This window comes from Macrotis lagotis, chromosome 8, assembly GCF_037893015.1.
Source record: "Macrotis lagotis isolate mMagLag1 chromosome 8, bilby.v1.9.chrom.fasta, whole genome shotgun sequence".
Lineage (NCBI taxonomy): Eukaryota > Metazoa > Chordata > Mammalia > Peramelemorphia > Peramelidae > Macrotis > Macrotis lagotis.
In genome coordinates, this window is record NC_133665.1 from 48,008,553 (window position 1) to 48,020,602 (window position 12,050).

Here is a 12,050-nt window from a genome sequence, read left to right on the forward strand (position 1 = left end):
TGGTAGAAAAAAGCCCAGTATTCTGTGCCTCAGTTTTCTGCTGTGCTGTTCCTGACGATCCCCTCAACTTCTAGTTCAACCAATAATTTTTTTTGTTTTGTTTTGTTTTTAATGTTTTTGCAAGGCAAATGGGGTTAAGTGGCTTGACCAAGGCCACACAGCTAGGTAATTATTAAGTGTCTGAGACCGGATTTGAACCCAGGTACTCCTGACTCCAAGGCCAGTGCTTTATCCACTACGCCACCTAGCCACCCCTCAACCAGTAATTTGAAGTCAGGTTTAAGCTGTGAGTATTTCAGGGAATCAAGTTGTCAAAACTTAAATGACACAAAATGTTGGTAGATGAAGTTTCTACTTTAGTGAAACTTTTAATTTAGCACCTATTATGTTTGCATTGGGAATGGAAAATAGTCAGAATTAAAATAGCCTCTGCAAGATATTCAGCATGTGCTAGGCTTTCAAAGTGGTTTGTTTTCAAACATTGTTGTTATTGTATAAATTGTTCCCCTGGCTCTAATCATTTTATTCTGTATTCTCTGAACTCATCTCTTTTCATCATTTCTTCTAACAAAGTACCTTCATTACTCATAACCTCAAGGGCCATTGCATTCCATTTTTGATTAAAGAATAGGTATTTGCCTTTATTTGCCTTTCTAGTTTTCAGGATATCCCAAGAATTTTAGTGCACTTTTAAGCTTTAATAACGTTTTTGGGAAACCCTACATGAAACTTGGGACATGTGTATATTTTGTCATTTCCATTCAAGTAGTGCATTTGTAGAAAGTTTTCTTGGGTATTTTATTTATTTTAGGGTTTTTTGTTTTGTTTTGTTTTTTGTTTTTTAGCAAGGCAATGGGGTTAAGTGGCTTGCCCAAGGCCACACAGCTAGGTAATTAGTAAGTGTCTGAGGCCGGATTTGAACTCAGGTTCTCCTGACTCCAGGGCTGATGCTCTATCCACTGCACCACCTAGCTGCCCTTTGAGTATTTTATAAATGATATATGATACAAATTGAAAAATTCAAGTCCACTTAGCAGAAAACAAACTTTGTTTCCTTTTTTAGGTGCTATTTCAAGTGGTTTTAGGCTGGAAGAGTCTCCGTTTGTTCCATATGAATTTATGAACAGCAGTAATTCACCAGCCAGTCCTCCTGGTTCAATTGGGGATGGCTGGCCACGTGCCAAATCGCCTAATGGCTCTAGCAGTGTTAACTGGCCACCAGGTAAACATTGAACTGTTTGGGTTTGGGGTTTTTTTTTTTCATTATGAAGAGTATTAAAATACACTTAGAAATGGTCACTTCAGATTTTTAATCAAAGTATTTATTATTCCTTAGAGCAAATAATTCTTCCTATCCTAAGCCCAATGATAAAGAATAACCAACTAAGTGAAGACCAATTCCAATCCTAATCCCTCCAAAATCCCTATCCAACTCTTATCTGCCCCTTCTGTTTTGCCCTTTTGAATCATTCCAGTTGAAATTTTCCTTCTCCTTAAGATATTTTCTTTTTCATTTATCTTTTGTCTTCTGACACCCACAGAAATTTGGCATGTCAACATCTCCAGTCATCCTTTTCAGTACTTAATGTACCTTTTCTTATATACCTTAATACCTCAGACTAAGACTCTCCCTTCCCTGTCATCACCCAGGGAACATCTTTTAAGTTTGCCTCCTAAACATATCACCCTGTCATCCCGATATGGTGACAGTTTTTTACCAAAACAGTAGCTCTCCCACCCTGCCCTGGTTCTAAATACAATGTTCAAGTAAAGAATTATCCTTTCTAATCAAATAATTTAATATTATCTGTGTTATTTCAGTGGTTATTTTAAGATACTGATTAGAATCTAGAAATATATTCTGAGGAATTTTTGTAATTTGCACAATTTCATAAGAAGAAAATTTTATTTTCATTGTGAACTAAGGAGTAATGCTGAAGCTTTTTTTTATTTTAATTAAGGCAGTGGGGTTTAAGTGACTTGCCCAAGGTCACACAGCTAGGCAATTGTTAAGTGTCTGAGGCCAGATTTAAACTCATGTCCTCCTGATTCCAGGGCAGTGATGAAGCTTTTAAATTTTTTCTGATTTTTCATTTATAGAATTTCGCCCTGGTGAACCATGGAAAGGTTATCCAAACATTGACCCTGAAACTGACCCTTACGTCACTCCTGGCAGTGTCATAAACAATCTTTCAATTAATACTGTGCGGGAAGTTGACCACCTCAGGGACAGGAACAGTGGTAAGTACATAGTACAAAAGTGATGCTTAGAATTATGGTGAAGGTACCTCATTTGGGGATGAATCACAGTAAAAATCCTTACTTCATTGGCACACCCCACTTGAAAAAGAAACAAAAAACAAAGAAATTTTCCCTTTTTGATGAAGTATCATCCTGTTTCAAATAATCAGCTAATATTGCTTTTTTAATTAGTATTATCTTCACTTATTAGAAGACACATTTTCTTACAGTATAGTTAAAAACTCATTAAGACAAAATTTAATATTGCTTAAACCACTTTTGCAGTCAACTACAATATATAGTCATTTTAAGTAAGGCATAATTATTATACCACATTTGCTATTGGATGTTTTTTATAAATGTTATGATACTGTTTTTTTGTTTTGGGGGGCTTTTTTGTTTGTTTTTTAGTTTTTGCAAGGCAATAGGGTTAAGTGGCTTGCCCAAGGCCACACAGCTAGGTAATTATAAAGTGTCTGAGGCTGGATTTGAACTCAGGTACACCTGACTCCAGGGCCGGTCCTCTATCCATGGCGCCACCCCCATCATACTGTTTTAAATAACCCCATTTGTTGTTTTTCTTTATGAAAGCCATAAATGTACTGTAAATATTAGTGTAACATCTATTAATTGGGATCTCATTTGTTCTTTGTAACCCTCATACTTTCTCTGTAGTACTCATTGATGATGTTTTGCTTTTTTTTCTTTCCTTTTCCCTAAGTTAATTTTATGGGGACAAATCTAAAGATTACATTCCAACAGAACAATTGTTTCTTCTGCCTTCCTACTGGGTTCCCAGAAATAGTACTATACATAAATACTCCTGGCATACTACATTTAAAATGATTTCTTAAATCTTGAAATTTAACTTTTTTAAAAAATAAATAAAAACACATGTTTTTAAACTAATTTTTTTTTTAATGTTACTGTTTGAAATCCAGCATAACTTATTGTGCTACTTAAGCAAAGCATCATGATAGTGTGGAAGGGTTCTCATTCCCACTCTGCTTTTTACTCAGCTTTGATCAGTTGGCAAGTCACTTCAGTGCTTTGTGCCTCAGTTTTCATATGTGTAAAATATGATAACATTACCTATTTTGTGAGGTTAATATGACAAAACCAATTTGCACTAAAATAGCAATGGAAGGGAGAATTATTTTTGTCATCTTAATGTTATATTGTTTCATGTTTGATGAAAGTCTGGTACCTTGAGGCTCATTGGATCATAGCTTTAGAGAAAGAAAAGACTTCAGAGTGTCTTAAGTAGTGTTTATGGGATGAATTAGGAAACTTAGTAAGGCCATATAGCCAAGGTAGAGTATTAAGGGTTTTACTGTCTATCATATGCATAATTGCTGTGTTACTTTATAAACTATTTAATGGGTTATTTATGTAACCTACTATAAAACCCATTATAAAAATAATTATTTCACAAATACAATTTTACTATATATATTTGTGGTACAATAATAATAATGGCTCATTTTCCATGATATTTTACAGTTTGCAAAGTATTTTCCTTAAAATAACCCTATTAGGGAGCAGCTAGGTGGCACAGTGGATAGAATACCAGCCCAGGAGTCAGGAGGACCTGAGTTCAAATCCATCCTCAGACACTTGATAATTACCTAGCTGTGAGACCTTGGGCAAGTCACTTAACCCCATTTCCTTGCGTCCCCCCCAAAAAAAAAAACAGAATCATTCATTCCCAATCTAATAAACTTCCAGATTTCCATATTAATGCAAAAACATTAATATTGTAAAATAGGGATTCTTAACCCAGGGTCCATGAATTTGTTTTATTTTGATAAATGTTCCTTAAAGTAATTGGTTTACCATCTTATCCTGTGCGTTTTAATTTATGCATTTAAAAATTATTATTCTGAGAAGGGATTTCTCTGTTGTTTTCACTAGACTGGCAGAAAACAAGTTAAGGATCCTATTATAGAGATTTCAGACAAACAGACAAATCAGAGCCTTCCTTTGTTATGTCATTTAAATGACTTAGCTTGAGGTGATAGGATAAAAACTATAATAAATTGTTTTCAAATTTTATGTTAAAAATGAAATTTTAGGGAGCGGCTAGGTGGCGCAGTGGATAAAGCACCAGCCCTGGAGTCAGGAGTACCTGGGTTCAAATCCGGTCTCAGACACTTAATAATTACCTAGCTGGGTGGCCTTGGGCAAGCCACTTAACCCCATTTGCCTTGCAAAAAAAAAACTAAAAAAAAAATGAAATTTTAACATTTGAAGTTATAAAATTCAAGGCTAGACATTGTTTATAATAAGAATAACATTTTTATTGCACTTTACAGTTTTACACAACACTTCCTTCCTTTTTCATAGATGAGGAAAAAAGGGAAAGCAGTTTTTCTGTAGTCACAGAAATAATGAGTGGTAGAACTGAGACTTGAACAAAGACCTCCATCTCAAATTGAGTGTCTTCATTATGTCTCAGAACTTTTCTTAGAAAGATGATCCTCTTCTGACAAAGGACTCATTTCTAAAATATACAGAGAACTGAGTCATATTTAAAAAAAGAAAAAACCATTCCCCAATTGACAAATGGTCAAAGGATATGCAAAGGCAATTTATAGATGAGATAGATCAAAACAATCCATAGCCATATGAAAAATTGCTCTAAATCATTAATTACTAGAGAAATGCAAATCAAAGCTTCTTTGAGGTACCACCTCACACCTCTCAGACTGGCCAATATGACCAGAAAGGATAATGATCATTGTTGGAAGGGTTTTGGGAAATCAGGGACACTATTACACTGTTGGTGGAGCTGTGAACTCATCCAACCTTTCTGGAGAGAAATTTGGAACTATGCCCAAAGGGCAACAAAAATGCGCATACCCTTTGATCCAGCAATACCACTGCTGGTTCTGTATCCTGAAGAGATGATGAAAAAAGGGTAAAAACATCACATGTACAAAAATATTTATAGCAACCCTGTTTGTGGTGGCAAAGAATTGGAAATCCAGTAAATGCCCTTCAATTGGGGAATGGCTTAGCAAACTGTGGTATATGTATGTCATGGAACACTATTGTTCTGTTAAAAACCAGGAGGGATGGGAATTCAGGGAAGCCTGGAGGGATTTGTATGAACTGATGCTGAGTGAGATGAGCAGAACCAGAAAAACACTGGACACCCTAACAGCAACCTTGAGTGCAACAAATCAGGCACAATTTTGGGCTGTCTGCAATGGAGAATACTATCTGTATCCAGATAAAGAGCCATGGAGTTTGAACAAAGTTCAAGGACTATTCCCTTTAATTTAGAAGAAAAAAAATAGATTTCCTATTGTCTGATCTTGTTATCTCTTATACTTTTTTATTTCTTTCTTAAGGATATGATTTCTCTCTCATCACACTCAATTTGGATCAATATACAACATGGAAACAAAGACTGACAGATTGCTTTCCGTGGGGGAGGTGGGAGGAGGGGAAGTGAGATTGGAAGAAAAATTGTAAAACTCAAATAAAATCTTTAAAAAGAAAAAAAAATAAAGGCATGGAATGCCATAACCAGAAGCATAAGAAAGAAAGAAAGAAAGAAAGAAAGAAAGAAAGAAAGAAAGAAAGATAGATGATCCTCAGTCTTTCTGACCAAAATTAGGTACCAGATTTAAGCTTATCTTGGAATGTATTTGTGTTGAAACTAACTCAGAAGGGATACAGTTCCATTCACTGAAAAGAAGGTCCAGTGGTAAGAGGTTGGGCAGGGCATTTTTAATGGAAGGTTTTAACTACAAAACTGCTGTTTGACCAACGTGTGAGAAAGCAGCAGGGACAGGATGAGAAAGCACATGGTCTCATTTGGGAAGACTAATTTCCAGGGTAGCTTTTTTTTTTTTCAAGGCAAATGGGGTTAAGTGGCTTGCCCAAGCCCACACAGCTAGGTAATTATTAAGTGTCTGAGGCTGGATTTGAACTCAGGTACTCCTGACTCCAAAGCCGGTGCTCTATCCACTGTGCCACCTAGCTGCCCCTTCAAGGTAGCTTTCTAAGAACATCAATTGGGCTCCTAGTTAGAATGCTGACAGATTTGTTACACCTCCTTTATTGGACAGAAGACAGTCCTAAAGGAAGCAGGTGATTTGTGTAAAGTTGTTAAGGCAGTAGCATCTGTGATGTTTTGCATGTGAAGTCCTCTCTCCTATTCTATCATGTTTGTCTATTTCAATTTTACAGAATTCCTCCCATCTAGTAAAATACCATTTAATATGTCCCTGTGTTCTGAACTAATCCAAGTGTTCCCTTCCACACAGGGTCATCCTCATCTCTGAACACCACGCTGCCTTCAACTAGTGCCTGGTCATCCATTCGTGCCTCCAACTACAATGTTTCCCTCAGCAGTACAGCACAAAGCACTTCAGGTATCACTTGACCCCTGGTTTGCCAAGGGGAGGGAGGGCTTGAACACAGTCAGTGTTGGCTTCATTCCCTTGTGACTAAAGTGTTCTGTGTTGTCTTTTCCTAAAGCTTATTTGTTCCATTTAAATATGGGTAAGTGGAGTTTTTTCTTGTACGTGCAATTAAGTGAAAAATAACTGTGTCATCTGTGGAACTTGACCCTGACCAGCAGGCATCATGCCCAGAGTGAACAGTTTCTTTTAAAGTTACTAAATGTCATATTGGGCTGCATTTACTAAAATGGGCTGTTGTAGCAACTCAAATAAAAACCAACAAGTATTTGTTCACAGTGATCAAATGTTTTTTGAATTTTTGTTTTCTGGTATCATTTTTTTCTTTACCTTTTTTTCCTCTGAGTAGCCAGAAACAGTGATTCCAAATCAACATGGTCTCCTGGTTCAGTCACTAACACCTCTCTGGCTCATGAGCTGTGGAAGGTCCCTTTGCCACCTAAAAACATCACTGCTCCGTCCCGCCCACCACCGGGATTGACTGGTCAGAAGGCCCCTTTATCTACATGGGATAATTCTCCCCTTCGTATAGGTGGAGGATGGGGAAATTCTGATGCCAGATACACCCCAGGTAAGATGAAGGATTTTTGTGTGGTTTCCACAGTGAAAAACTAACTAGTAATAGAATGAGGAGTCAGGAGATCTGGGTACAAGTCATAACCCTGAGACCTAACTAGCTTTGTAATCTTGAGAGTAGTATAGGTAAAATAAAGGTTATACCTGTCTAAAGGTGTAATATAAGGATAGTGATTTATAAATGATAAAATGCTATATAAAGCTGAATTATTACCTTTACCATCATCTAATTGGTTCCATAGGGTTCAGAACTTTTAAATGTGGTTACTGTGATACTTTGAAAAAATCTTTCATCTTATTATCCCCCCCCCACATCTTTCATCCTGGGCAATTTTTCTCTAGGTGCCACACTTGGACTATTTATCCGTTGTGTTTTTTTACATTTAGCTATCTGAATGATAAATCTTCTTTTGTGACAATGCATACCATTGATGTTTTGCATCACATCTTGAGCTCACCATCATTGCTAACACATTGCATCTAATTTATGAGTCTTTGCATTATTCTTTGGATCATTTGTAGTTTTAATTTTTATGAGACTGGTATTCCATGATTCATGCCATATAGCCTCACCTGTACAGTACTGATGTTAAAATGGGCTTTTGTACTATTACAGTTTAGGATCATTGAAAGCAATGCCCAATTTCCCAAAAGCAATCCAGCCCCATTTCTTCCTGTTCAATTCCAGACCCAGCTCATTATCCATCTGCAACGCCTGCCCAAGATACTCATATTGATGGACTAATTCGATGGGCTGCCGGTCCAGGTGCATGTCATAATCTTCCAGGCAATACGGGTTATTGGGTTTTGTTTATTTTTTTCATTGAGTTTGTCATTTTCCCCTTGATCAAAATGTATTGTTGTTGTAGTAGATGATATGTAGTAGTAGTAGTACAACACACCATGTTTCCTAGTGCTATTATTTATTTTTGAAATCGGTGGAGAGATAAAGTATCCAATTCCCAATCTGCCCCTATCCTCAGCAGCTTTGAAATTCTTGCTTCAGAGAGTCATAACTGCCAGTGGCCAGGATTACTGAACTCTAGATCTCCTGATACTTTTTTTCCTTTGGTTCCTAAAAATGCTGCTGTTGAGCTGGAGAATACCTTTAAAAAGGAATTACGGTAGACACTGAAATAGAGGCAGAGGTTTTTACTCACTAAAAAAATATAAGATGCCCACCTAGTAATATGGAAACAAAGTGTACGGCTACCATAGGATTCATTTGTTCAAGTAGCAACTGTCTTTGAGTGTTCCTCAACCCCATACAGCTTTGCTCTTTCCTTTACAGGAAAAGTATGAAAATAGTAGTATTGATCTGGGTGTAATTCTCTACCACTACCTCCCCCCCCCATAAATTAGCATCAATTAAGTGGCCACAAAGTTAACTTGAATATTTCAGCCATCTCTGCATTTCTTGAAATATTTTAGTTCTTACTGTTAGTGAATTCATTGTCCTCATAAATGTTAACTGAAGGAGTGCTTAATTCTAGATCATGGATGTCCAGCCTTTTAGTTCTTCTGGGTCACATCACCCAAACAAAAATTTGTCGAGGGTTACATGTAGAATTTAATATTTATGATTATAATGTAACCCATATTCCCAATGAGTATGATAATAAAATGCAATAATGTCACATGAATGAGCTTTGAGGGTCACATGCAGACTTCAATTTGAACTCTACCTATTCTAACTAATCCATAACCTGGGTCACCCCTGAATAATATGACCTGTTTTGGTGTCATTTCATGTAACTAAAGAACTATGCTAGTAATTTTTTTGTTCTTATTCCCATTTAGGTTCAAGCTGGGGTGAGAGCAGCTCAGGGAGAATAACAAATTGGCTTGTTCTAAAAAATCTTACGCCTCAGGTAAGAACCCATCACATCACAGAGAAGTCACAAAATGGTAACCCCAAGATGAAAATGTTCAACATTCTTTGATATTAACCTGGCCAGGTACTGGTCTCTGAGCATAAAATTTGCAACATATTGCTCCTAAATTGCACAGTGGGGGCCCAAGACAGAAGCCAAAGTTAATCATTTGTGTGGTACTATATCTCTGTAGAATGACTGTAAGCTCTGTGAGTACAGAGACCATGTTTTACATCCTTCTCTCTCTCTAGCATCTAACATAGTACTTCAGACAAAGTAGATAAAGACCCTAATCCTGGAATGGCATAACCCTGGTTCAGTTACTGAGAGCTTTGGGAGAGATACAGACATGCATGTGAGGGTATGCATTTCCCCAGGGGAAGGAGCCCAGGTGATAATTACATTAGTAGAGAACTTCTGAGGATTCAAGAAGACAGAAATCTCATCCAAGGATTTATGGAGTGGAGGAGCAGTTAGTACCATTGAGTGGTAGTAGAAGCAAGATGTGGTTAATAAGGGAGCTGGCATTCCCTCCAGTGGTGGATGGGGTGCACCCCTTGGAGGCAGCTCCCCCAGACCACAGTCAACTGTTAACACTGACTCATCTGCTTCTCTCAGATTGATGGCTCCACCCTGCGTACTCTGTGCATGCAGCATGGTCCGCTCATAACATTCCATCTGAACCTCCCACATGGTAATGCATTGGTCCGTTACAGTTCAAAAGAAGAGGTAGTGAAGGCACAAAAATCTCTGCACATGTAAGTCAGAGCACTTCTATACTTGGAGGACTTCCTACTGATGGATAGGGGCTGGGGGGCTGGGAGAAGTATAAGGGTGATTGGCTTGGGATTATATACAGAGCTCAGAATTATTGAGTATGATGGTGCCCTTGGGGGGAGGGGAAGTGTGGGAGTCAAACATTCCTGAACTTAATTGCGCTTTGAATTCTTCTTCCCCAGGTGTGTATTGGGGAACACTACTATTCTTGCTGAGTTTGCCAGTGAAGAGGAGATTAGTCGTTTCTTTGCACAAGGCCAGTCTCTGACTCCCTCTCCTGGCTGGCAGCCTCTGGGGTCCAGCCAGAGCCGACTAGGATCCATTGACAGTTCCCATTCATTCTCCAACCGCAATGATCTAAATCACTGGAATGGTGCTGGGCTGTCGGGAACTAGCAGTGGAGACCTTCATGGCACTTCACTTTGGGGAACCCCAAATTATTCCACAAGCCTGTGGGGGACCCCAAACAGCAGTGACACCAGGGGAATTAGCAGCCCATCCCCCATCAACGCTTTCCTTTCTGTTGACCACCTAGGTGGAGGTGGAGAGTCCATGTAACTTTGGCAGTTTCAGCTAATGAACTGTGACCTCAAGATATAACAAAGCAGCACTAATTTGGACTTTCCCACCTACAGCCAGGGGTCACCTGTGGAAACAGTTACTTTCTGCACATTTTCCACTTTGTTTTAGCCCAAAACATATCAGTTTGAATACTTGAATCATGCAGGCCAACATTATAATGTGAAAAAGTATATATTTACACTTCCAGATAGTGCTATACATATTAAACTGCTTCAGATGAGCTCATTTGTGTATATTCATCATGTGTATTCTTTGAAATTTTTTTCTTTCTTTTTTTTTTTGGCATTTTTTGCTGAATATAATGTTGGAGTATGAGCTTTTTTAACGTTGCACTGAATGATGTTCTCTCTGTCTAATCGGCAATATGGGGGTGCAGCCGTTCAAGTGTAAATGTTTACTCAAGGAACACGAACAAACAGTGTGTGCTCTCCAAGGCCTTACTGTTTGCCTACCTTATTGTGGTATTGTGGAGTTTAAAGATCCAGATATGATGCTGACTTAGGATTATTAAAGTATTGCACCCGTTTTTGTTTTTGTTTTTTTTGCGTGTAAACTAAAGAATTTTCGCTACACAGTTTGAAAAACTGTGGCCACAGCTGTGACTTGCAACCCAGCCTGCGAGCCAGGAGGGTCCTGCACTTTCAATAGGCTTTCCATTTTGTTTTGAGGGCCCCTAAGTCGGGCCCTCTTGTTTACAGAATTTTGTTTTTTGTTTATTGAGAAAAATGTTTACTCTTCCATCACTTAAAAAAATTTTTTAAAAAATAAACAAAAAAAGAATGGAGGATGATAAGATGCTTTCTATCTCTGGGAATAAGGAGCAGCGTTCGGCCGTGTTCTTTTGTTTTCTATCCTTATCTCCTAAATCAAAGAGCATGGTTCTCAGGAAAACCAGTTCCCTAGTAAAAACTCCTTGTAGTTTCTTATAGGAAGAAAAAAACCCAACTTTTAGCACTGATACTACTTATTGCTCTGTAAGACTTTTCTCTGCCAAAAAATAATGCTTCAAGCTGGAGTTTGACATACGCTTTCCGATGCTGTCTTTTTATTAGTGAGTGAGGATGGTTTGCTAATATTCGGTAGTTATTACAGTTTTTGTAAACCCATCAAGTGGCTCTGTTTCTGCTCTCCTGTGACTGTGTTAACATTTGACTGTTGTACGTACCTTAAAGCCGAGTTCAGTAACTATGCACCTGTAACCAAGCTTTTGGGCTTACAGAATCGTTTGTTGTATAAAGGAAAAATTTTAAATGTTCAAAGCGTTGTTGCAAAAGTTACGAGTTACATCTTATTTCTATTTTTTTTTTGCCACAAACGGTGTTATAATGAATGCTTGCTTAGTCAGTGCAAAGAGACTAAACAAGGATAAAAAAAATTTTTTTAACAGTACAGAATTCACCATCATGTCATTGCCTTGATTCTAAATGTCTGTGTCCCAAGATGCAAAAGAAGTCAGTGGCTTTTAACTGTTTACAAATAGAATGTGATTGTAAAATGTACAGGTTGGTTGTGTTTGAATTATGAAATTTCAGATATTAATAAATCATGACATTCTGGCTGCTCAGCA

At 37.8% G+C, this 12,050-nt stretch overlaps 1 protein-coding gene across 21 annotated transcripts in view; it reads left to right on the top strand.

Moving 5' to 3' along the window:
- TNRC6A (trinucleotide repeat containing adaptor 6A) overlaps window positions 1-12,050 on the top strand; it is a 280,434-nt gene extending 268,384 nt beyond the window's left edge. For 18 of the 21 annotated variants that reach the window (XM_074196817.1, XM_074196818.1, XM_074196834.1 and 15 more), the window contains 8 exons: window positions 1,064-1,222; window positions 2,101-2,241; window positions 6,519-6,626; window positions 7,024-7,245; window positions 7,939-8,016; window positions 9,051-9,121; window positions 9,743-9,882; window positions 10,084-12,050. In XM_074196817.1, coding sequence (XP_074052918.1) covers window positions 1,064-1,222; window positions 2,101-2,241; window positions 6,519-6,626; window positions 7,024-7,245; window positions 7,939-8,016; window positions 9,051-9,121; window positions 9,743-9,882; window positions 10,084-10,459 — 1,295 coding nt within the window. In that variant the 3' untranslated portion in view covers window positions 10,460-12,050. The remainder of the gene's footprint in view (window positions 1-1,063; window positions 1,223-2,100; window positions 2,242-6,518; window positions 6,627-7,023; window positions 7,246-7,938; window positions 8,017-9,050; window positions 9,122-9,742; window positions 9,883-10,083) is intronic. The other 3 variants (XM_074196825.1, XM_074196829.1, XM_074196836.1) reach the window with 1 other exon arrangement.